Source organism: Panulirus ornatus, chromosome 47, assembly GCF_036320965.1.
Source record: "Panulirus ornatus isolate Po-2019 chromosome 47, ASM3632096v1, whole genome shotgun sequence".
NCBI classification, from domain to species: domain Eukaryota; kingdom Metazoa; phylum Arthropoda; class Malacostraca; order Decapoda; family Palinuridae; genus Panulirus; species Panulirus ornatus.
Genome location: NC_092270.1, coordinates 9,525,747 through 9,551,025, shown reverse-complemented (window position 1 = coordinate 9,551,025; position 25,279 = coordinate 9,525,747). Strand labels below are relative to the sequence as shown.

Sequence of the window (25,279 nt, the reverse complement as noted above, 5' to 3'; positions counted from 1 at the left end):
TACCACATTGTTCCTTCCCTCTCTGGTGCTCTTTGCAATGCCTCTAACCTCCCAGTCACCACTTGACCATACAGCTCACCAGGTACCTCCATAATTCAAACTCACTTTTCTTCCCCTTGCCTTGGTACAAAGGCACTGTACATGCATTCCGCCAATCTTCAGGCACTGCACCATGATCCATACATACCTTAAAAATCCAAATTAACTAATCGGTGATGCAATTACCCCTTTTCTCAAGAAATTCAATTGCATTGCTATCCACTCCAGCTGCCTTGCAATGTTTCATCTTCTGTAAGGCATTCACCATCACTTTTCTTTTCACCAAACCACTTGCTATGACACTGCACATGCATTCCGCCAATCTTCAGTCACTTTACCATGATCCATACGTACCTTGAAAATCCAAATTAAGTAATCAGTGATGCAATTACCCCTTTTCTCAAGAAATTTAATTGCATTGCTATCCACTCCAGCTGCCTTGCAATGTTTCACCTTCTGCAAGGCATTCACCATCACTTTTCTTTTCACCAAACCACTTGCCATGACTCACTTTGCACACCTCCTGGCCTAAACACCCTACTTTTGCCAACCTGTCATCAGACATTCAACCGTCCTTCAGAATACTCATGCCATCTGCTCTTGACCTCATAAGTGCATGTTACCACTTCCCTATTTGCCCCCTTCACTGATGTTCCCATTTGTTCTCTTGTTTTTCTTACAGTAGAAACCTCCATTCAGAACATCTTTGTATCCCTGAAGTTTGCTGATATTCACCCACCCTAATTCTCATATGCCTCTTTTTCCACCCCTGCACACCTTCCTCTTGACCTCCTGCCACTATTTCTTGTACTTCTAATTGCTTGCACCCTTCCTTGTAAGAACCACCCATGCAGATATCTTTTCTGTCACTTGCAACTTTACTTCGTCATCCCACCTCTTGCTACCCTTTCTCACCTGCCATCTCCCACATGCATTGTGCTTCTCATGCACATGCCAGCAGTGCTTTCCTAAATACTTTCCATCGCTCACCCACTCCCCTAGCATTATTTTCTCTCATCTTTTGCCATTCTGCACTCAATCTCTCCTGTTACTTTCTCTCATGTCTCTTTTTCCAAGCTCACCTACTTGCACCACCCTCTTTTTACCCATGTAATTTCCTTTTTTCCTAGGACCTCTTCTAATTTACACCCTCTCCTCCACCCAGTATTAATCAAATATCCTGCTAGCTGACATTGCAGCACATTCACATTCAAAAGTATCTTTATGCACACCTAGAATTAGTATATAAACCAATAATGCCCTCGTACTATCTCTCCTACTCAACCACATATACTTGTGTATGTTTCTTTTCAAACCAGATATTTCCAATGACCAGTCCTTTTTCAGTACACAACTCCACAGGCTGTTCATCATTTCCATTCGCCTTACTGAATACCCCCGTGCCCCCTCAATTATAATCGCAGCTGCCACATGACTCATTTTTGCATTTAAATCACCCAACACTAAAACCGGGTTCCTTGTATCAAAACTGCTGACATAATCACTCGGCTGCTTCCAGAACACTCACCTCTCATCATCTTTCTTCTCATGGCCAAGTTCATAAGTGCTGATAATCACCCATCTCTCACAATCCATTTCATAGTTACCCACATCTGTATGGAGCTTATTTCCTTACATTCTTTCACACATTTTCACTACTCCTTCCTCAGCAGTAGTGCTACCCCTTTGTTAACTCTTGCCCTCTCACTAACCCTTATTGTACCCATGAAAAATTCCCAAATCCTTGAGCTTTGTTTCTCTAAGAGATAAAACTTCCAGGTTTCTTTCCTCAAACATGTTAACAATCTCTCCTTTCTTCTCATCTTGGTTACATCCACACATATTGAGAAATCCTAGTGTGGGCTTTCAAGGAGGATGACTCCCACTCACTTGACTCCTTCTGTACCATCTTTTAGAAAGTGAAATACAGGAAGGGGAGGGTTTCCAACTACCCCCCCACTTTTACTCTTTTTCCCAAGGATACAGTCAATTATGTCTTTCTATGAGTTTCGTGATAGTGCTTATATTTTAAAAAGAAACTATATGCAGATCATGAGCTGTGATGATTGACACTAATGCAAGTATATGGCTTTTTCATTATGAAGCATTCTACTAACTTTTTTGACCATTGAGCTTGTTACTCTTGTATTTATAGATGTCCCAATCACCGATGTATTCCTGGCACTTGGCATTGTGATGGTGATGATGACTGTGGTGATAAAGCTGATGAACCAGAGGAATACTGTGAGCAAGAGGGCCGCACATGCTTTGGAGACCTTTTCACCTGTGATAATGGAAACTGTGTGCCTAAGATTTATATCTGTGATGGAGATAATGACTGCTTAGATGGCTCTGATGAAGACGATAGGCATAAGTGCAGTAAGTTAAAAGAGATGTACTTTTCATAGTGTATAGCATATATGATTGAACTTCTTTATATTGATAGCTTAGGATCTGGCTTATGCCATATTTCAAAACATTGCAGATTTTGGGAGATCATACCTGTGAACCAGTGTCATGCATCTCGCATGGGTGGTTTACTGAAGTACTTTCATCCACATTCTTCAACAAGTTTACCTTTTCTAGTAAACTTTGTTCTCTGTGTACTTTGTACCCATTCATGTTGTTTCAGCAGTATGCTGCCAGTGTATTATGGCAGGGTCTGATGAAGATTCCATTTCTACCCAGTGCTATTTTTTGAACATTTCAAGATATGCCAAAACTTATTCATGTTTTCATCTTCCCCTCCATACTTTTGTTATAGTCTGTTTACTTTTTGTTTGATGAATTTTAATTTTTGATAACTATGAATGTGTTGGATTTGATATAACTGAGAAGATATTACGTAAGTTCATTCATAATACAGTAGGTACTGTTAAGATATTTTTTTGATGTGAGTGTAGTGAAACAGAATATTAGTACCATATACTTGTATTTAGATTTCTAAAAAGGGAAACAGAAGGAGTCAAGCGGGGAGTGCTCATCTTCCTCCAAGGCTCAGATTGGAGTGTCTGAATGTGTGTGGATGTGTGTGTGGATGTAACCAAAGATGAGAAGAAAGGAGAGATGGCTGTGGCTCTGAGGGAAACGAAGCTCATGGGTAAAGCGAAAGAGTGGTTTAGTGAAGTCTTGGGAGTAAAGTCAGGGGTTGGTGAAAGGAAGCTAAGGAAGGAGTAGCACTACTCTTGAAGCCAGAGTTGTGGGAGTATGTGATAGTATAAGAAAGTAAGTTCTAGATTGATGTGGGTAAAACTGAAAGTGGATAGAGAGAGATGGGTGATTATTGGTGCCTATGCACCTGGTCATGAGAAGAAAGATCATGAGAGGCAAGTGTTTTGGGAGCAGGTGAGTCTGTAGGTTAGCAGCTTTGATGCACAAGACCGGGTTATAGTGATGGGTGATTTAAATGCGAAGGTGGGTTATGTGACAGTTGAGGGTATGATTGGTGTACATGGGGTGTTCAGTGTTGTGAATGGAAATGGTGAAGAGCATGTAGATTTGTGTGCTGAAAAAAGACTGGTGATTGGGAATACTTGGTTTAAAAAGAGAGATATACATAAGTGTATGTATGTGAATAGAAGAGATGGGTAGTGAGAGGTAGGATAAAGAAGTAAGGTTGTTAGTGAAAGAGAAAAGAGAGGTTTTGGACAATACTTGCAGGGAAGTAGTGCAAATGAGTGGGAGGTGTATAAAAGAAAGCGGCAAGAGGTCAAGCGAAAGGTGCGGAGATTGAAAAAGAGGGCAAGTCAGAGTTAGGGTGAGAGCATCATTAATTTTTATGGAGAATTGAAATATGTTTTGGAAGGAAGTAAAATGATGTGCATGAAACAAGAAAACAAATGGGAACATCAGTGAAGGGGGTAAGTGGGGTGGTAATAACAGGCAGTGATGAAGTGAGAAGGAGATGGAGTATTTTTAAGGTTTGTTGAATATGTTTTATGATAGATTGGCAGATATAGGATGTTTTCATCAGGGTGGTGTGCGAAGTGAGAGGGTCAGGGAGAATGGTTTGGTAAAGAGAGGAGAGATAGTGAAAGCTTTGCAGAACATGAATTCCAGCAAGGTGGTGGGTTTGGATGGTATTACAGTGGAATTTATTAAAAAAGGGAATGACTCTGTTGTTGATTGGTTGGCAACGATATTCAGCGTATGTATAGACCATGGTGAAGTACCTGAGGATTGGCAGAATGCGTGCTTAGTGCCATAGTACAAAGGCAAAGGGGATAAAGGAGAAGGCATGCACAGGGCATCAGATTGGGGAAGAGCTGTGTGTGGTTTCCAAAGTGGTAGAGGATGTTTGTTTTAATGTTTTAAGGAATATATGTGAGAAATACTTAGAAAAACTGATGGATTTGTATGTAGCATTTATGCATCTGGAGAAGGCATATGATAGGGTTGCTAGAGATACTTTGTGGAAGAATTTAAGAGTATATGGTGTGGGATGTAAGTTGCTAGAAGTGATGAAAAGTTTTTACCAAGGATGTAAGGCATGTGTATGAGTAGGGAGAGAGGAGAGTAGTTGGTTCCCAGTGAATGTCAGTTTGTGGTAGGGGTGTGTGATATCCCCATGGTTGTTCAATTTGTTTATGGATGGGGTTGTCAGGGAGGTAAATAATGCAAGAGTTTTGGAGAGAGGGGCTAGTATGCAGTCTGTTGGGGATGAGAGGGCCTGGGAAGTGAGTTGGTTGTTGTTTGCCAATGATACAGCTCTAGTGGTTGATTTGTGTAAGACACTGCAGAAGTTGGTGACTGGGTTTGGAAAAGTGTGTGAAGAGAGTTTATTTGGTTCAGTAGGGTTGAGGGACAAGTTGATTGGGAGGTAAGTTTGAATGGAGAAACACTGGAGGAAATAAAGTGTTTCAGACATCTGAGAGTGGAATAAGCAGTAGATGGAACCATGGAAGTGAAATTGAGTCACAGGGTGGGGAAGGGGGCAAAGGTTCTGGGAGTGACATAGAGTGTGTGAAAGGAGAGAATGTTACTTCAGAGAGCAAAAATGGGTATGTTTGAAGGAATAGTAGTTCCCACAATGTTATATGGTTGCGAGGCATGGGCTATTGATAGGGTTGTACGGAGGAGGGTGGATGTGTTGGAAATTAAATGTTTAAGGACAATATGTGGTGTGAGGTGGTTTGATCGAGTAAGTAATGAAAGGGTAAGAGAGATGGGAGGAAATAAAAAGAGTATGGTTGAGAGAGCATAAGAGGGTGTTGAAATGGTTTGAACATATAGAGAGAATGAGTGAGGAAAGATTGACAAAGAGGATATATGTGTCAGAGGTGGAGGGAACAAGGAGAAGCAGGACACCAAATTGGAGGTGGAAGGTTGGATTGAAACCAATTTTTAGTGATCAGGGCCTGAACATATAGGAGGTGAGAGGCGTGCAAGGTATAGAGTGAATTGGAACGATGTGGTTTACCAGGGTCGACATGCTGTCAGTGGACTGAGCCAGGGCATGTGAAGCATCTGGGGTAAACCATGGAGAGGTCTGTGGGGCCTGGAAGTGGATAGGTAGCTGTGGTTTCGGTGCTTTACACATGACAGCTAGAGACTGAACGTGAACGATCATGTCTTTTTTGTCTGTTTTTCCTGGTGCTTCCTCGCTGAAGTGGGGGGTAATGATGCTATTTCCTGTAAGGCAGGGTAGCAACAGGAATGTATGTAGGCAAGCAAGTATGAAAATGTACATGTGTATATATTCCTATGAGTCCACAGGGAAAATGAAACACAATAAGTTCCCAAGTGCACTTTCGTGTAATAATCATATCATCGGGGAGACACAAGAGAGAAATAATAGTCAGTTGATATACAACGAAGAAACATAGCTAGGATGCCATTTGGTAAACATGTGATTGTCCAAGACAGACAATGAGCATATCATAAACTTATTATGTGGACAAGAAGGTGAATTGTTTACAAATCTTATCAACAATAAAGTTATCCAATTTGTATAGACCTTCACTAATATTAAGGTTACAATTCTCTGTGTATTTCATAATTGAAGATTCAGTGATATTTCTCGTGGTACTAGAGTTAGAGTTGATAACTGAGATGGCATTTTTTAACGTGGTTAAACAAGGCATTTGATTCTTGTCCTGTTCTTATACTATAATTATGTTGCTTAAATCTAAGAAAAAGATCTTTACCAGTCTGCCCAACATAAAACTTATCACAATTTCTACATGACACTTTATAGATGCATCTTGGAGAATTTTCTGGTAAGTTCCTGATTAAGATATTCTTTATAGTATTATTGTTGCCGAAGGCAACATTTACATTTACATTTAACATTTTGCCAAAAGACAGAGCTAGCACATAGTCCTCACCACAAGGAAGTCTAGAGTTACAAAGAATGAACTGTGTGAGTTAAGTGTTGTCAAGTGTTATAATTTATGAGGAGAGGTTGTGGACAGGATGCCAGTAGTCCACATGTTAGTGATGCAGAAAGATATTAAGAGTATTTCCTTGACATTTTTTTTATGTTCATTTTTAGATTGCTGTAAAGGATTCTTGGATATTATAGGGTATGTTTTTATTATTTTCCTCAGATAACCGTAAATGTGATGAAGAAACAGAATTTACATGTAATGCAAATAGGCAGTGGGGTAGAGCAATGTGCATTCCCAAGAAATGGGTGTGTGATGGTGACCCAGACTGTGTAGATGGTGCTGATGAGAACTCCACCGTGCTTTACTGTCCCCCACCAGAAGAGTGTGGAGAAAATGAATTCCAGTGTAACAACAGACGGTGCATCAGCAAGGTTAGTAGAGTTTTTATTTAGGTTTTCTAAACTGACTTTGAAACCATCACAGCACATTGTTCTTTGTAGTATATGGATCAGTACAGGTGTGACTGAATCTATTGATGCTTTGTATGTGTTTGTAATTGTCTATGAATACAGTACAAAAAGGGAGTTCTGCAGCTTTGGGGTTCCATCAAGTACTGACACACTCGCTCAGCTGCTCCCAAAACACTTGCCTCTCATGAGAGGGTGAAGGCATGTACAGAGCATCAGATTGGGGAAGAGCAGTGTGGTTTCAGAAGTGGTAGAGGATCAGATGTTTACTTTGAAGAATGTATGTGACAAATACTTAGAAAAGCAAATGAATTTGTATGTGGCATTTATGGATCTGGAGAAGGCATATGATAGAGTTGATAGAGATGCTATGTGGGAGGTATTAAGAATATATGGTGTGGGAGGCAAGTTGTTAGAAGCAGTGAAAAGTTTTTATCGAGGATGTAAGGAAGAGAGGAACGTGATTGGTTCTCAGTGAATGTAGGTTTGCGGCAGGGGTGTGTGATGTCTCCATGGTTGTTTAATTTGTTTATGGATGGGGTTGTTAGGGAGGTGAATGCAAGAGTTTTGGAAAGTGGGGCAAGTTTGCAGTCTGTTGTGGATAAGAGAACTTGGGAAGTGAATCAGTTGTTGTTTGCTGATGATACAGCGCTGGTGGCTGATTTGTGTGAGAAACTGCAGAAGCTGGTGACTGAGTTTGGTAAAGTGTGTGAAAGAAGAGAGCTGAGAGTAAATGTGAATAAGAGCAAGGTTATTAGGTACGGTAGGTTGAGGGTCAAGTTAATTGGGTGGCGCGCGAAAGAGAGACTTTTGGATGTTAATGTGCTGAGAGGTGCAACTGGAGGGATGTCTGATCATTATCTTGTGGAGGCTAAGGTGAAGATTTGTATGGGTTTTCAGAAAAGAAGAGTGAATGTTGGGGTGAAGAGGGTGGTGAGAGTAAGTGAGCTTGGGAAGGAGACTTGTGTGAGGAAGTACCAGGAGAGACTGAGTACAGAATGGAAAAAGGTGAGAACAATGGAAGTAAGGGGAGTGGGGGAGGAATGGGATGTATTTAGGGAATCAGTGATGGATTGCGCAAAAGATGCTTGTGGCATGAGAAGAGTGGGAGGTGGTTGATTAGAAAGGGTAGTGAGTGGTGGGATGAAGAAGTAAGAGTATTAGTGAAAGAGAAGAGAGAGGCATTTGGACGATTTTTGCAGGGAAAAAATGAAATTGAGTGGGAGATGTATAAAAGAAAGAGACAGGAGGTCAAGAGAAAGGTGCAAGAGGTGAAAAAAAAGGGCAAATGAGAGTTGGGGTGAGAGAGTATCATTAAATTTTAGGGAGAATAAAAAGATGTTCTGGAAGGAGGTAAATAAAGTGCGTAAGACAAGGGAGCAAATGGGAACTTCAGTGAAGGGCGCAAATGGGGAGGTGATAACAAGTAGTGGTGATTGTGAGAAGGAGATGGAGTGAGTATTTTGAAGGTTTGTTGAATGTGTTTGATGATAGAGTGGCAGATATAGGGTGTTTTGGTCGAGGTGGTGTGCAAAGTGAGAGGGTTAGGGAAAATGATTTGGTAAACAGAGAAGAGGTAGTAAAAGCTTTGCGGAAGATGAAAGCCGGCAAGGCAGCAGGTTTGGATGGTATTGCAGTGGAATTTATGAAAAAAGGGGGTGACTGTATTGTTGACTGGTTGATAAGGTTATTTAATGTATGTATGACTCATGGTGAGGTGCCTGAGGATTGGCGGAATGCGTGCATAGTGCCATTATACAAAGGCAAAGGGGATAAGAGTGAGTGCTCAAATTACAGAGGTATAAGTTTGTTGAGTATTCCTGGTAAATTATATGGGAGGGTATTGATTGAGAGGGTGAAGGCATGTACAGAGCATCAGATTGGGGAAGAGCAGTGTGGTTTCAGAAGTGGTAGAGGATGTGTGGATCAGGTGTTTGCTTTGAAGAATGTATGTGAGAAATACTTAGAAAAGCAAATGGATTTGTATGTAGCATTTATGGATCTGGAGAAGGCATATGATAGAGTTGATAGAGATGCTCTGTGGAAGGTATTAAGAATATATGGTGTGGGAGGCAAGTTGCTAGAAGCAGTGAAAAGTTTTTATCGAGGATGTAAGGCATGTGTACGTGTAGGAAGAGAGGAAAGTGATTGGTTCTCAGTGAATGTAGGTTTGCGGCAGGGGTGTGTGATGTCTCCATGGTTGTTTAATTTGTTTATGGATGGGATTGTTAGGGAGGTGAATGCAAGAGTTTTGGAAAGAGGAGCAAGTATGAAGTCTGTTGTGGATGAGGGAGCTTGGGAAGTGAGTCAGTTGTTGTTCGCTGATGATACAGCGCTGGTGGCTGATTCATGTGAGAAACTGCAGAAGCTAGTGACTGAGTTTGGTAAAGTGTGTGAAAGAAGAAAGTTAAGAGTAAATGTGAATAAGAGCAAGGTTATTAGGTACAGTAGGGTTGAGGGTCAAGTCAATTGGGAGGTGAGTTTGAATGGAGAAAAACTGGAGGAAGTAAAGTGTTTTAGATATCTGGGAGTGGATCTGGCAGCGGATGGAACCATGGAAGCGGAAGTGGATCATAGGGTGGGGGAGGGGGCGAAAATTCTGGGAGCCTTGAAGAATGTGTGGAAGTCGAGAACAGTATCTCGGAAAGCAAAAATGGGTATGTTTGAAGGAATAGTGGTTCCAACAATGTTGTATGGTTGCGAGGCGTGGGCTATGGATAGAGTTGTGCGCAGGAGGATGGATGTGCTGGAAATGAGATGTTTGAGGACAATGTGTGGTGTGAGGTGGTTTGATCGAGTAAGTAATGTAAGGGTAAGAGAGATGTGTGGAAATAAAAAGAGCGTGGTTGAGAGAGCAGAAGAGGGTGTTTTGAAATGGTTTGGGCACATGGAGAGAATGAGTGAGGAAAGATTGACCAAGAGGATATATGTGTCGGAGGTGGAGGGAACGAGGAGAAGAGGGAAACCAAATTGGAGGTGGAAGGATGGAGTGAAAAAGATTTTGTGTGATCGGGGCCTGAGCATGCAGGAGGGTGAGAGGAGGGCGAGGAATAGAGTGAATTGGAGCGATGTGGTGTACCGGGGTTGACGTGCTGTCAGTGGATTTAATCAGGGCGTGTGGGGCGTCTGGGGTAAACCATGGAAAGCTGTGTAGGTATGTATATTTGCGTGTGTGGATGTATGTATATACATGTGTATGGGGGTGGGTTGGGCCATTTCTTTCGTCTGTTTCCTTGTGCTACCTCGCAAACGCGGGAGACAGCGACAAAGCAAAAAAAAAAAAAAAAAGTTTGAATGGAGGAAAAACGGAGGAAGTGAAGTGTTTAGATATCTGGGAGTGGATTTGGCCGTGGATGGAACCATGGAAGTGGAAGTGAATCAGGATGGGAGAGAGGGTAAAAGATATTGGAGCCTTGAAGAATGTGTGGAAGTCGAGAACATTATCTCGGAAAGCAAAAATGGGTATGTTTGAAGGAATAATGGTTCCAACAATGTTATTTGGTTGTGAGGCGTGGGTTATAGATAGAGTTGTGCAGAGGAGGGTGGATGTGCTGGAAATGAAATGTTTGAGGACAATATGTGGTGAGAGGTGGTTTGACCGAGTAAGTAATAATAGGGTAAGAGAGATGTGTGGTAATGAAAAGAGTGTGGTTGAGAGAGCAGAAGAGGGTGTTTTGAAATGGTTTGGTCACACGGAGGGAATGAGTGAGGAAAGATTGGCCAAGAGGTTATGTGTGTCAGAGGTGGAGGGAACGAGGAGAAGTGGGAGACCAAATTGGAGGTGGAAGGATAGAGTGAAAAAGATTTTGAGTGATCGGGGCCTGAACATGCAGGAGGGTGAAAGGCGTGCAAGGAATAGAGTGAATTGGAACGATGTGGTATACCAGGGTTGACGTTCTGTCAGTGGATTGAACGAGGGCATGTGAAGCGTCTGGGGTAAACCATGGAAAGTTCTGTAGGGCCTGGATGTGGAAAGGGAGCTGTGGTTTCGGTGCATTATTACATGGCGGCTAGAGACTGAGTGTGAACGAACGTGGCCTTTGTTGTCTTTTCCTAGCGCTACCTCACACACGAGGGGGGAGGAGGTTGTTATTCCATGTGTGGTGGGGTGGCGATGGGAATGAATTTAGGCAGACAGTATGAATTATGTACATGTGTATATATGTATGTCTGTGGGTTTTTTTTTTTTGCCGCTGTCTCCCGCGTTTGCGAGGTAGCGCAAGGAAACAGACGAAAGAAATGGCCCAACCCACCCCCATACACATGTATATACATACGTCAACACACGCAAATATACATACCAACACAGCTTTCCATGGTTTACCCCAGACGCTTCACATGCCCTGATTCAATCCACTGACAGTATGTCTGTGTGTGTGTATATATATATGTTGAGATGTATAGGTATGTATATTTGCATGTGTGGACGTGTATGTATTTACATGTGTATGTGGATGGGTTAGGCCATTCTTTCATCTGTTTCCTTGCACTACTTCGCTAACGAGGAGACAGCGACAAAGCAAAGTAAATAAATATATATATATATTTTATTGCCCCTCTCTCCAAAACTCTTGCATTCACCTCCCTAACAACCCCATCCATAAAGAAAGGAAACAACCATGGAGACATCACGCACCCCTGCCGCAAACTGACATTCACTAGAAACCAATCACTTTCCTCTCTTCCTACTCGTACACATGCCCTACATCCTCAATAAAAACTTTTCACTGCTTCTAGCAACTTGCCTCCCACACCATATGCTCTTAATACCTTCCACAGAGCATCTCTATCAACTCTTATCATATGCCTTCTCCAGGTCCATAAATGCTACATACAAAGCTATTTGTTTTCCTAAGTATTTCTCACATACGTTCTTCGAAGTAAATACCTGATCCACACATCCACTACTACTTCCGAAACCACACTGCTCTTCCCCAATCTGATGCTCTGTACGTGCCTTTACCCTCTCAATCAATACCCTCCTATATAATTCCCCAGGAATACTCAATAAACTGTTATTTGAACATTCACCTTTATCCCCTTTGCCTTTGTACAATGGCTCTATGCATGCATTCTGCCAATCCTCAGGCACTTAACCATGAGCCATACATACATTGAATATCCTCACCAACCAGTCAACAACACAGTCACCCACTTTTTTTTATGTATTTCACAGCAATACCATCCAAACTTGCCTCCTTGCTGGCTTTCATCTTCCACAAAGCTTTCGCTACCTCTTATCTGTTTACCAAACCATTCTCCCTGACCCTCTCACTTCACATACCACCTCGACCAAAACATCCTGTATCTGCCACTCTATCATCAAACACATTCAACAAGCCTTCCAGATACTCACTCCATCTCCTTCTCACTGCACCACTAATTATTATTACCTCCCCATTTGCCCCCTTCACCAGTGTTTCCATTTGTTCTCGTCATACACACTTTATTTACCTCCTTCCAAAACATCTTTTTATTCTCCCTAGAAGTTAATGATACTCTCTCACCCCAAGTCTCCATTGCTCTCTTTTTCACTTCTTGCTCCTTTCTCTTCACCTCTTGCCACATTCTTTTATACATCTCCATATCATTTGCACTACAGAAAGGTGCTATATGAAAAGATTTCATAGCTTTTGAAAGACAGATTTCTGAAGAAGTTTGGTTGAAAGATTTGGGATGTTAAGTACACATTTCACTAGTGCTGTAGAATAATCCTGAAATAGTACAAGTCTTAACTTGGAGAGAAATGTAACCTCAGTGATCTAGAGAGACTATTCTGATTTTTTTGCAACTGGTTCCTTTACATGTATAATGGTAAATGAGTGCAAGCGACGTAGCAGTTAGTGTTCCTGACTTTGACACATTCACGGACCACCCAGGGTTGAGTGCATAGGTTCGAATCCTGATTACGGGAGTCAGTCTACAGTCAACCCAGTTGTTCATCGACCTCTAGGGGCTGGTCAATGAAATGGGTACCTGGCTAAGGCTAGGGTATATATGTATACAGTGTTAATGGGATGGCTGTGCTTAAGGCCTCAGCTGCCTGTGCTGTCTCAGCTAACATAGAAAAGCTAACATAGAAAAGAAAGGTAGTTTATTTTAGTCATTTAACATAAGAAGAGCAGAGAGAGCATAAATTGTATTAATTAATATATCAGTTCTTCAAGCACTGAAAATTAGATATTGTAAGTGCATATGTAGGGACTAATGGAAAGAATGTATTTGAATTAGGTGCGTGAGAATAGCTGCAGGGGGAACGACAAGAATGTGAAAACACAAAGTGTGGAAAGATGTGTAAAATAAGATTTTATATACTAAAGATGCTTTCAAATGGTTCCAGGAATGGGAATGTGACTTTGACAATGATTGTGGTGATGGTTCAGATGAAGGGCTTGCATGTAACAGCAAATATCGTGAATGTGCAGCTGACGAATTCAACTGCTCCAATGCCAAGTGTATTCGCAAGACCTACCATTGTGATGGAGAAGATGACTGTGGAGATAACTCTGATGAAGTTGGATGTGGTGAGTTCCTGTTATTACAGTTGCAGCTTAACATGAATTGAAAGAACAGTTAACATGAAATCATTCTTTCAACTATATTATGAGTACTTTTTTCTGAAGGGATGGAAAAAAAAATTTTTTTTTTTTTTTTTTTTTTTTTTTGCACCAGTAATGATTTCAAATTTCAGACATTTAAGATTCATAATCTTTCAGCAGTAAAAAGGATGTGGAATTTTATATCTGATGAACAAAACTGGGCTTGTCTGGTGAATAAGACTCTTGAATTTCCCTCAAATTTCCCTCTATCTTAGATAGTGGGAAGCTTTTCTGTGCCCTGTCAAGGTATATATATGTATATACATGTGTATATGGGTGGGTTCGGCCATTCTTTTGCCTGTTTCCTTGCGCTACCGCGTTTGCGAGGTAGCGCAAGGAAACAGATGAAAGAATGGCCCAACCCACCCACATACACATGTATATACATACACATCCACACACACAAATATACGTACCTATGCATCTCAACATATACATATATATACACACACAGACATATACATGTATACATATGTACATAATTCATAGTCTGCCTTTATTCATTCCCATCGCCACCCCACCACACATGAAATAACAACCCCCTCCCCCCTCATGTGCACGAGCTAGCGCTAGGAAAAGACAACAAAGGCCACATTCGTTCACACTCAGTCTCTAGCTGTCATGTAATAATGCACCTAAACCACAGCTCCGTTTCCACATCAAGGCCCCACAGAACTTTCCATGGTTTACCCCAGGCACTTCACATGCCCTGGTTCAATCCATTGACAGCACGTCAACCCCGGTATACCACATCGTTCCAATTCACTCTATTCCTTGCACACCTTTCACCCTCCTGCATGTTCAGGCCCCGATCACTCAAAATCTTTTTCACTCCATCTCTCCACCTCCAATTTGGTCTCCCACTTCTCCTCATTCCCTCCACCTCTGACACATATATCCTCTTGGTCAATCTTTCCTCACTCATTCTCTCCATGTGACCAAACCATTTCAAAACAACCTCTACTGCTTTCTCAACCACACTCTTTTTATTACCACACATCTCTGTTACCCTGTTATTACTTACTCAATCAAACCACCTCACACCACATATTGTCCTCAAACATCTCATTTCCAATACATCCACCCTCCTCCGCACAACTCTATCCATAGCCCACGCCTCGCAACCATATAACATTGTTGGAACCACTATTCCTTCAAACATACCCATTTTTGCTTTCCTAGATGATGTTCTCAACTTCCACACATTCTTCAACGCTCCCAGAACTTTTGCCCCTTCCCCCACCCTGTGATTCACTTCTGCTTCCATGGTTCCATCCGCTGCCAAATCCTCTCCCAGATATCTAAAACACTTCACTTCCTCAAGTCTTTCTCCATTCAAACTTACCTCCCAGTTGACTTGTCCCTCAACCCTACTGTACCTAATAACCTTGCTCTTATTCACATTTACTCTCAGCTTTCTTCTTTCACACACTTTACCAAACTCAGTCATCAGCTTCTGCAGTTTCTCACACGAATCAGCCACCAGTGCTGTATCATCAGCAAATAACAACTGACTCACTTCCCTAGCTCTTTCATCCACAATAGACTGCATACTTGCCCCTCTTTCCAAAACTCTTGCATTCACCTCCCTAACAACCCCATCCATAAACAAATTAAACAACCATGGAGACATCACACACACCTCTGCCACAAACCTACATTCACTGAGAACCAGTCACTTTCCCCTCTTCCTACACGTACACATGCCTTACATCCTCGATAAAAACTTTTCACTGCTTCTAACAACTTCCCTCCCACACCATATATTCTTAATACCTTCCACAGAGCATCATTATCAACTCTATCATATGCCTTCTCCACATCCATAAATGCTACATACAAATCCATTTGCTTTTCTAAGTATTTCTCACATACATTCTTCAAAGCAAACACCTGATCCACACATCCTCTACCACTTCTGAATCCACACTGCTCTTCCCCAATCTGATGGTCTGTACATGCCTTCACCCTCTCAATCAATACCCTCCCATATAATCTCCCAGGAATACTCAACAGACTTATACCTCTGTAATTTGAGCACTCAATTTTAGCCCCTTTGCCTTTGTACATTGGCACTATGCAGGCATTCCACCAATCCTCAGGCACCTCACCATGAGTCATTTTTATTTATTATATTTTATTATACTTTGTCGCTGTCTCCCGCGTTTGCGAGGTAGCGCAAGGAAACAGACGAAAGAAATGGCCCAACCCCCCCCCATACACATGTATATACATACGTCCACACACGCAAATATACATACCTACACAGCTTTCCATGGTTTACCCCAGACGCTTCACATGCCTTGATTCAATCCACTGACAGCACGTCAACCCCGGTATACCACATCGCTCCAATTCACTCTATTCCTTGCCCTCCTTTCACCCTCCTGCATGTTCAGGCCCCGATCACACAAAATCTTTTTCACTCCATCTTTCCACCTCCAATTTGGTCTCCCTCTTCTCCTCGTTCCCTCCACCTCCGACACATATATCCTCTTGGTCAATCTTTCCTCACTCATTCTCTCCATGTGCCCAAACCACTTCAAAACACCCTCTTCTGCTCTCTCAACCACGCTCTTTTTATTTCCACACATCTCTCTTAACCTTACGTTACTCACTCGATCAAACCACCTCACACCACACATTGTCCTCAAACATCTCATTTCCAGCACATCCATCCTCCTGCGCACAACTCTATCCATATCCCACGCCTCGCAACCATACAACATTGTTGGAACCACTATTCCTTCAAACATACCCATTTTTGCTTACCGAGATAATGTTCTCGACTTCCACACATTCTTCAAGGCCCCCAGAATTTTCGCCCCCTCCCCCACCCTATGATCCACTTCCGCTTCCATGGTTCCATCCACTGCCAGATCCACTCCCAGATATCTAAAACACTTCACTTCCTCCAGTTTTTCTCCATTCAAACTCACCTCCCAATTGACTTGACCCTCAACCCTACTGTACCTAATAACCTTGCTCTTATTCACATTTACTCTTAACTTTCTTCTTCCACACACTTTACCAAACTCAGTCACCAGCTTCTGCAGTTTCTCACATGAATCAGCCACCAGCGCTGTATCATCAGCGAACAACAACTGACTCACTTCCCAAGCTCTCTCATCCCCAACAGACTTCATACTTGCCCCTCTTTCCAAAACTCTTGCATTTACCTCCCTAACAACCCCATCCATAAACAAATTAAACAACCATGGAGACATCACACACCCCTGCCGCAAACCTACATTCACTGAGAACCAATCACTTTCCTCTCTTCCTACACGTACACATGCCTTACATCCTCGATACATACATTAAATAACCTTACCAACCAGTCAACAATACAGTCACCCCCTTTTTTAATAAATTCCACTGCAGTACCATCCAAACCCGCTGCCTTGCCAGCTTTCATCTTCCACAAAGCTTTTACTACCTCTTCTCTGTTTACCAAATAATTTTCCCAAACCCTCTCACTTTGCACACCACCTCAACCAAAACACCCTATATCTGCCACTCTATCATCAAAAACATTCAACAAACCTTCAAAAGACTCACTCCATCTCCTTCTCACATCACCACTACTTGTTATCACCTCCCCATTAGCCCCCTTCACTGAAGTTCCCATTTGTTCCCTTGTCTTACGCCCTTTATTTACCTCCTTCCAAAACATCTTTTTATTTTCCCTAAAATTTTAATGATGCTCTCTCACCCCAACTCTCATTTGACCTCCTTTTCACCTCTTGCACATTTCTCTTGACCTCCTGCCTCTTTCTTTTATACACCTCCCAGTCATTTGCATTATTTCCCTACAAAAATCGCCCAAATGCCTCTCTCTTCTCTTTCACTTATAATTTTACTTCATCCCACCACTCACTACCCTTTCTAATCTGCCCACCTCCCATGCTTCTCATGCCACAAGCATCTTTTGCACAAGCCATCACTGCTTCCCTAAATACATCCCATTCCTCCCCCACTCCCCTCTCCCCTTACGTCCTTTGTTCTCACTTTTTCCATTCTGTACTCAGTCTCTTCTGGTACTTCCTCACAAGTCTCCTTCCCAAGCTCACTTACTCTCACCACTCTCTTCACCCCAACATTCTCTCTTCTTTTCTGAAAACCTATACAAATCTTCACCTTCGCCTCCACAAGATAATGATCAGACATCCCTCCAGTTGCACCTCTCAGCACATTAACATCCAAAGTCTCTCTTCTGCGCGCCTATCAATTAACACCTAATCCAATAATGCTCTCTGGCCATCTCTCCTACTTACATACATATACTTATGTATATCTCTCTTTTTAAACCAGGTATTTCCAATCACCAGTCCTCTTTCAGCACATAAATCTACAAGCTCTTTACCATTTTCATTTACAACACTGAACACCTCATGTACACCAATTATTCCCTCAACTGCCACATTACTCACCTTTGCATTCAAATCACCCATCCTGTAACCCCGTCTCATGCATCAAAACTACTAACACACTCGCTCAGCTGCTCCCAAAACACTTGCCTCTCATGATCTTTCTTCTCATGACCAGGTACATATTCACAAATAATCACCTATCTCTCTCCATCTACTTTCAGTTTTACCCATATCAATCTAGAGTTTACTTTCTTACACTCTATCACATACCCCCACCACTCCTGTTTCAGGAGTAGTGCTACTCCTTTCCTTGCTCTTGTCCTCTCACTAACCCCTGACTTGACTCCAAGACATTCCCAAACCACTCTTCCCCTTTACCCTTGAGCTTCGTTTCACTCAGAGCCAAAACATTCAGGTTCCTTTCCTCAAACATACTACCTATCTCTCCTTTTTTCTTATCTTGGTTACATCCACACACATTTCGACACCCCAATCTGAGCCTTCAAGGAGGATGAGTACTCCCCGCGTGACTCCTTCTGTTTCCCCTTTCAGAAAGTTAAAATACAGGGAGGGAGGGTTTCCAGCCCCCCCGCTCCCGTTCCCTTTAGTCACCTTCTACAACACGTGAGGAATGCGTAGGAAGTATTCTTTCTCCCCTATCCCCAGGGATGGCAAGAAATGTATATTAAAATTGTGTCTGTACAGGTTATTTTATCTTCATCTACAAATACAATATCAATTTACTGGAACTTAGAACCTAGGACTGTTTACTGTTAATTTGCTGTTTATATGCTGGAGTGGAGTGAGCTAGCACATAATGATTTGGTGCCCAATCATGTTAAACAGTGAAAGCATAACAAACTAAAACTATTTTTAAACATCTCCATATTTAGAGACATTTGTATTTTCCTTCAGTAATTCTCCTTGGAAATTTTTTCAAGGTTTTAGTAATGCTGATACACCCAAAGTTTGACTAACAATCTTTAGCCTTCTTATCTGAAGTTTTTCCTCAAATCCTCCACCATCATGTTGGTATACTTTCTTGCTCACAGGACAGACACCAGTCTAAATATAGGTTTTGAAATGTGAAAATTCTTATCTCTCTAAGGCAGTGTCCTTTGAGTCTTTTTTTCATGGGTGCTTTGCCCTCCCCTGCCTTTCCCGTCTTTTGTACCAACTGTGACTGCTTTTGGGTAGATGCTTATAATATGTGAATATGTCAGGAATAAATGGGTTGATGACTTCATATCTATGGTACTCTATGACTGGCAGAAGGCTGGCACAAAATGAGCAAGCTGCCTCTATCTAGTTGGGAGAATGGCACCAGGTAAGGAGAGGCCAGCTTATCCCCACCATAAAGGTAGAGAATTTGAAGGTTCAAATCCCAATATTCCTGGAAAATATCCTAGATAATTGCTCATGCTTTTAGGACAGCACCTCGTAGAGAAAAAGTTTTCTTATTCAAAAACCAACATTTTTGGTACAGGTTGAGTATCCCTTATCTGAATTGACTGGGATCAGAAGTTATTTGAAATTTGAATTTTTTGGGATTTTGGAACATTTGCATATGCATAATGAGATATCTTGGGGATGGGACGTAAGTCTAAACACAAAGTCCATTTATGTTTCATATACACCTTATACACATAATGGCCTGGAGGTAATTCATACATTTTTAATAATTTTGCACGTGAAACAAAGTTTGTGTAACACTGAACCGTCAGGGAGCTAAGATGTCACAGCTTCAGCCGCTCATTTGGACAATCTGTGGTTGTTTGGCACCACCTTCATTCCTGACTCTGAATTTATTTTCTACTGATAAACAATCATTTTCTTAAATTTATTCACATATAAGTACTTAACAGCAGAAAAATATGGTATACCATTAATAGAATGAAAAAATAATGTGTTCAGGGTAACTGAGCAGCTAGCATCAGCAGAATACCCGTATCAGCTGATAAACAAAAACAACCTACGATGCTATGTTTTAATCAAAAGGTTACTTTACACTGCATTTTGATTTTTAGATTTTCTTTTGAGATATAAAAACAAATAAGCATGTAATTTATGATTTACAGGTAGCTGTAAATATGATGAAAACTAAATGTTAGAAAAATTTTAAAGCAATAAAATGTTGCTGGTCATGTTATGCTCAAACATGGCATTTTCTGTGAAGATGAAATTCAGATTTCACATGAAAATAATGTTCTGCACTTACCAAAAAAAAATTGATTTCTGCTTACAAGAGAAAATAAATGCTGCAACAAATATTAGAACTACATATGGCCTGAGAAACTTGTGGGGGATGGTACATCACTGTTGACACCATTGTGAGAAGGAGCATAAGAAGTTGAGGGATCAGGAAGTGAGTCCTCTAGGGATGAGGAGGCATTCTGTTTGATGGCTTTTGTAAATGTTTCCTCAAGAGTCATCTGCCTCATGAACAATGTTTTTAGTCTTAGAAGTTGGCTTTTTTAAATGTTTCCTCCAGAGCCATCTGCCTCATTAACAATGTTTTAAGTCTTAGAAGTCTCTTTGATTTTATAAACCGACATGATTTCTTATTCTTTTATGAAAGTATGCTGCTCTAGTCCTTCAGTAAGTCCGTCACACATTTTCACCATGTCATCTATATGCACTTTTTCTGCAGTGTTGACAAAGGCATCTTCACTGACCTTAATATTATGATCACCTTGTTTCAGAACCATTTCAGCTGTTTCACTGTTACCCATAGGGGTATCTTCAGGCCATTTTGACATTTTCAATAATTATCTTTGTACCACAGAGCAGAGAGTAAGCAAAAAACATAGAGTAATGCTCTTAGGTATGGCAGTGATGATGGTTTGTAACAAACTGGCACCAACAGGGTGTCATAGCCCAGCATGGGCAAGTGAGGTCAAGTGTGGAATTTTCCACTTGTAACATCATGTTTCTGCTCAAAGAGTTTTGGATTTTGGAGCATTTCAGATTGGGATGCTAATCCTGTATTTTGTTTTTGTGCATGCTTTGCTGTCAATATGTACGATTGCTTTCCTATTCCAAATAATTCTATTTTCATTTTATCATTTTTCACACCTTCCTTCAGATACCCTCATTTATCTCAGTGATATCTGGATGTTAATAGCTAATTAACTTGGAGGATACTATTTTATCAGCTAAGTTTGCCAGGAGCATATGATTATTAAATTCTCCAAGATTGTTATTCAATATCTTACTTCATGTTGCTATTTAATTTTTCTCATGTATACATTTGACTTTCTTGGTTGTTTGGCTGTCCATGCTTTCTTGTTTACAGTTTCCTTCATTGGATATTGTAGGCTGTGGTTTGTTTACTTACAAATTGGGTTTTGTTTTTTGTAGAGTACCACAGACATTCAAGAAAACTTTCATACTTTTCTATGTGTTCAGAACTTGTTTTCTGGTAGTTTACTCTCAGATATATTGAACTTTTTTCCCTGTAATTTTGATATTTCCAGTGCAAAAACTACTGTATTTTCTTTAAGTGCTTATGGTCACTTATGATCACCATCTAGTTTTCTTTATAATTTCATTTTGGCCATTCATTTAACAGGTCAAAACCTGTTAAATGAATTTTAGATGAATTTTGGAGCTATTTTAGCTCTTCTTTCACTCTTTTGACTATTGGGAGACTTCTTCCCCTTTTGCATGTGTGACTTCTTGGTGTTGGCAGGGTTAATGGAAAGGACTGAAGAGGAGATGGAAGGGTGGAGTAAAGGAGGCGAAAGGGTAATGGGGCCTGGACATTCAGAAGGGTAAGAGATGTGCTGTGGATTGAAAGAATTAGATCATTGTAGTATGTAGGGTGAGGGGGCACTTGCAGTTAATAGACAGAGCTAGGGAAGCAGTCAAGGTAAGCCATTAAGTTGATTGGTCCAACTTGGCAGTGAATGGTAGATTTTGGTCTTGATATGTTAAACATGACAGCTAGAAACTGGATGAGTGCAAGTGAGATTGTTTGTATGTTCCCAGTGCCTTCTTATGAAACCATGAAAAGCAGTTAGGTATAAAGTATAAAAAAAGATTGAGTAGGGCATGAATTTATTCATTTTAATCTTGTTTGATAATGTCATTCATGTGTTATTGAAACAATTGATAATGTTTGATATCAGAAATGACCTGCCTTTCAACCTTTTTAACAGAACCCGAGAAAAAGTGTGAGCCAGGACAATTCCAGTGTAAAAATGGAGACTGCATTGCAATGAAATTAGTGTGCAATAAAGTTAGTGAGTGTGCAGATGACTCTGATGAACCACTCCACTGCAATGTTGATGAATGTGCAAAAATAGAACTACATCAGTGCGGACATAAATGCATCAATACCATCATTGGCTTTGAATGTGCCTGCAACACAGGATATAAGTAAGTAAGACAACTGGTTTGTATTTAAGGATTATGATGAATACATTTTATTTTTATTTTTGTAATTGATAACCACAGGACCCACAATAGTACAATTTTGCCATAGATGACTCTTCACTCATGGCTTAATTACTCTCAGGCAGAGTTTGGTAATGAAGAAAATGATATACATATGCTGTATCAAATGAGGTCAATTCTTCATCAGTTGTTGGTGCTACCTTACTAATACAGCAAGCAGTGAAGAAAAAAGATAAAGAGTTGATATGTGACAGTGACCTGTCTTCATCTGTTCCAGGACACTACCTTGCTAACATGGAAAGTGGCAGACAAAGACAAGAATACTATGTTTAGTGCTACCCCATAGGGTGCTGTTTTATTATATTACTCTTACTTTTAGCTTGGGAGCTCTAGTTTTACTAGAAAAAATTATGAAAATCCACAAAAGTCAAAAGTAACAAGTTTGAACACGGCAAGAGCAGATCTTTCTGTTTATACTCACTTGGCCAATTAGAGCACTGTACACGTACATGCTCACATCCAATCAGCTCCAATGTTTTCCTCTGTTAGTATAGTACAAATTTTGCCATGCTTACACTGCACACATTCTTGCTGACATGTTCATTTTTCAATATTATTGTGAGTTTTTTAACCTATCATGTCTGGAAGACAGCCTGCAAGTTCAACTGTTGCTAGTGCATGTAAAGTGCCTAGGAAAGCCTCTCCATGGATGTAAGATTTCTAGTGTTAAGACATTGGAAGTTGGTGAGTGTCAGATCAATAGCGGAGGTGCTTTGAAATTGGCTACATTGACAATTTGGACCATTTTTAAGAATGCAGACAAGATAAAAGTTTATGCTATAATGACCACAAAGTTAACAGCAACATAGGTGACTTATTCAAAGAGAAAATGGAAGATAGGTCAAGCGAAGCTAGACAAAGTGGTAGTAGTGGCGTTGGGTTAACCATCAGCTGTTGTGAGTAGCATGTGGCAAGACATCATATGTGTGTTACCACACCTATCTATCTATATCACTAACACCTGTTCCAATTGGAACTCCCTCAAAGGGGTGGCCACTGCTATAGAGTTTCTATAGATAAACTCCAGTGCTGCTTCATAGCCTTTACTGCCTCACCTTGAGCAGGCCACTGGCAGAGGGCAAGTCTAGTGCAGTGTTTGCAGAGGCTCCTATCTAATATTCCTAATGACTACTTATATCTTATGCTCCTACCTCCTGCTTCCACCCAATGTTTCTCCCTAATAATCCTGCCTAAGTGTTCCTACCTATTACTCTTATCTACTGCTCCTATGATTTTGCCAAAAGGCAGGACTAGTGCATAGTGCTCACCGCAAGAAAATGTAGAATTATGACGAATGAGCTGCATGGGTTAAGTGTTGTCAAGTGCTGCATATGACAAGGAGATATTGTATGTTTGTAGACAGAATATTAGTGCCTCTCTGCTTTCTGCTTTTCCACTCCTTGCTCTAAAGTGTTGTACAATATAATGGTGAAGGGATATACTGTTGCTCGTTTATAGTTGCACTCAACATTGTGGGTAGACATTAGCAGTTCAGTAGCATCTGGCAGTGCTCCAGCCAGTTTTACCTAAGAATATTGGTTTGTGGTAGGGGTGTGTGATGTCCCCATGCTTGCTTAATTTTTTCATGGATGGGGTGGTTAGGGAGGTAAATGCAAGAGTTTTGGAGAGAGGGGTGAGTATGCAGTCTTGGGGATGAGAGGGCCTGGGAAGTGAGTCAGTCATTATTTGCCTGATGATACAGCTCTAGTGGCTGATTCATGTGAGAAACTGCAGAAGCTGGTGACCGAGTTTGGAAAAGTGTGTGAAAGGAGAAAGTTGAGAGTAAATGTGAATAAGAGCAAGGTTATTAGGTTCAGTAGGGTTGAGGGACAAGTTAGTTGAGATGTATGTTTGGATGGAGAAAAATTGGAAGAAGTGAGTTGTTTTACATGTCTGGGAGTGTGTTTGATGATAGAGTGGCAGATATAGGGTGATTTGGTTGGGCAGTGTGCAAAGTAAGAGAGCCAGGGAGTATGGTTTGGTTAAGAGAGAAGAGGTAGGGAAAGCTTTGAGGAAGATGAAATCCAGCAAGGTGCCAGGTTTGGATGGTATTGCAGTGGAATTTATTAAAAAAGGGGATGACTGTGTTGTTGATTGGTTGGTAAGGATATTCAATGCATGGCCTTTCTCAGCCTTTCAATCACTGCCACATAATCAATCAAAGCCTTTTATTCTTCTCTTCCTTGATTCCTCTTCCATGTATATCTGTGGATCATCTAGTAGCAAAGTTTGCCATTTTGCAATTTGTTCTTTTAGAGTTTTAATTTGAATTATTGTTTCTTTACAGATTAATGCCTGATGGTAAAGCCTGTGACGATGTGAATGAATGCATAGAAACCCCAGGTGTATGCTCCCAGAAATGCTTCAACACCCCAGGTTCATACAACTGCAAATGTGATGAAGCATATTATGAGCGTGATTCAGATGGTCACACCTGCAAACGCAAAGACAAAACACAACCATGGGTATTCTTCACCAATAAATACTATGTTCGAAGGCTGACAACTGATGGTACACGATATTTGTTGATGCATCAAGATCTTAGAAATGTTGTTGCCATGGACTTTGATAATAAGGAAGAAATGTTGTATTTTGCTGATGTTACAGCAAAGACTATATTTAGAGCTAAAATAAATGGTTCAGAAAAAGAAGAAGTTATTAAACATGATAGTCATGGTCTTGAAGGCTTAGCTGTAGACTGGGTAGGTCGAAAAATATATTGGCTAGACAGACATAGCAAGCAGTTAGATGTTGCTGAACTGAATGGTACCAATCGCAAAACTCTGAAAGTCAGTGAAATTAATGATCCAAGAGCAGTAGCTGTCCACCCTGGTATTGGCTATGTTTACTTTACTGACTGGCATCTTCAGACATAGATAGGCCGTATTGGTATGGATGGATCAAACTTTTCTCGTGTCCTCAGCTTTGATGACAAGGTAATTTGGCCTAATGCCCTCACTTTTGATTATTTCACTGACCTGAATCTACTGGGCTGATGCTCACCTTGATTACAT

The 25,279-nt window shown here is 40.9% G+C and overlaps 1 protein-coding gene across 1 annotated transcript in view; it reads left to right on the top strand.

The window, feature by feature from the left end:
* The window catches only part of LOC139763536 (low-density lipoprotein receptor-related protein 2-like), an 88,862-nt gene extending 63,718 nt beyond the window's left edge, over positions 1-25,144 (top strand). Inside the window, exons 9-13 of the mRNA XM_071689729.1 lie at positions 2,195-2,418; positions 6,588-6,799; positions 13,176-13,359; positions 21,968-22,187; positions 24,553-25,144. Coding sequence (XP_071545830.1) covers positions 2,195-2,418; positions 6,588-6,799; positions 13,176-13,359; positions 21,968-22,187; positions 24,553-25,141 — 1,429 coding nt within the window. The 3' untranslated portion in view covers positions 25,142-25,144. The remainder of the gene's footprint in view (positions 1-2,194; positions 2,419-6,587; positions 6,800-13,175; positions 13,360-21,967; positions 22,188-24,552) is intronic.
* The last annotated feature ends 135 nt before the right edge of the window (positions 25,145-25,279 follow it).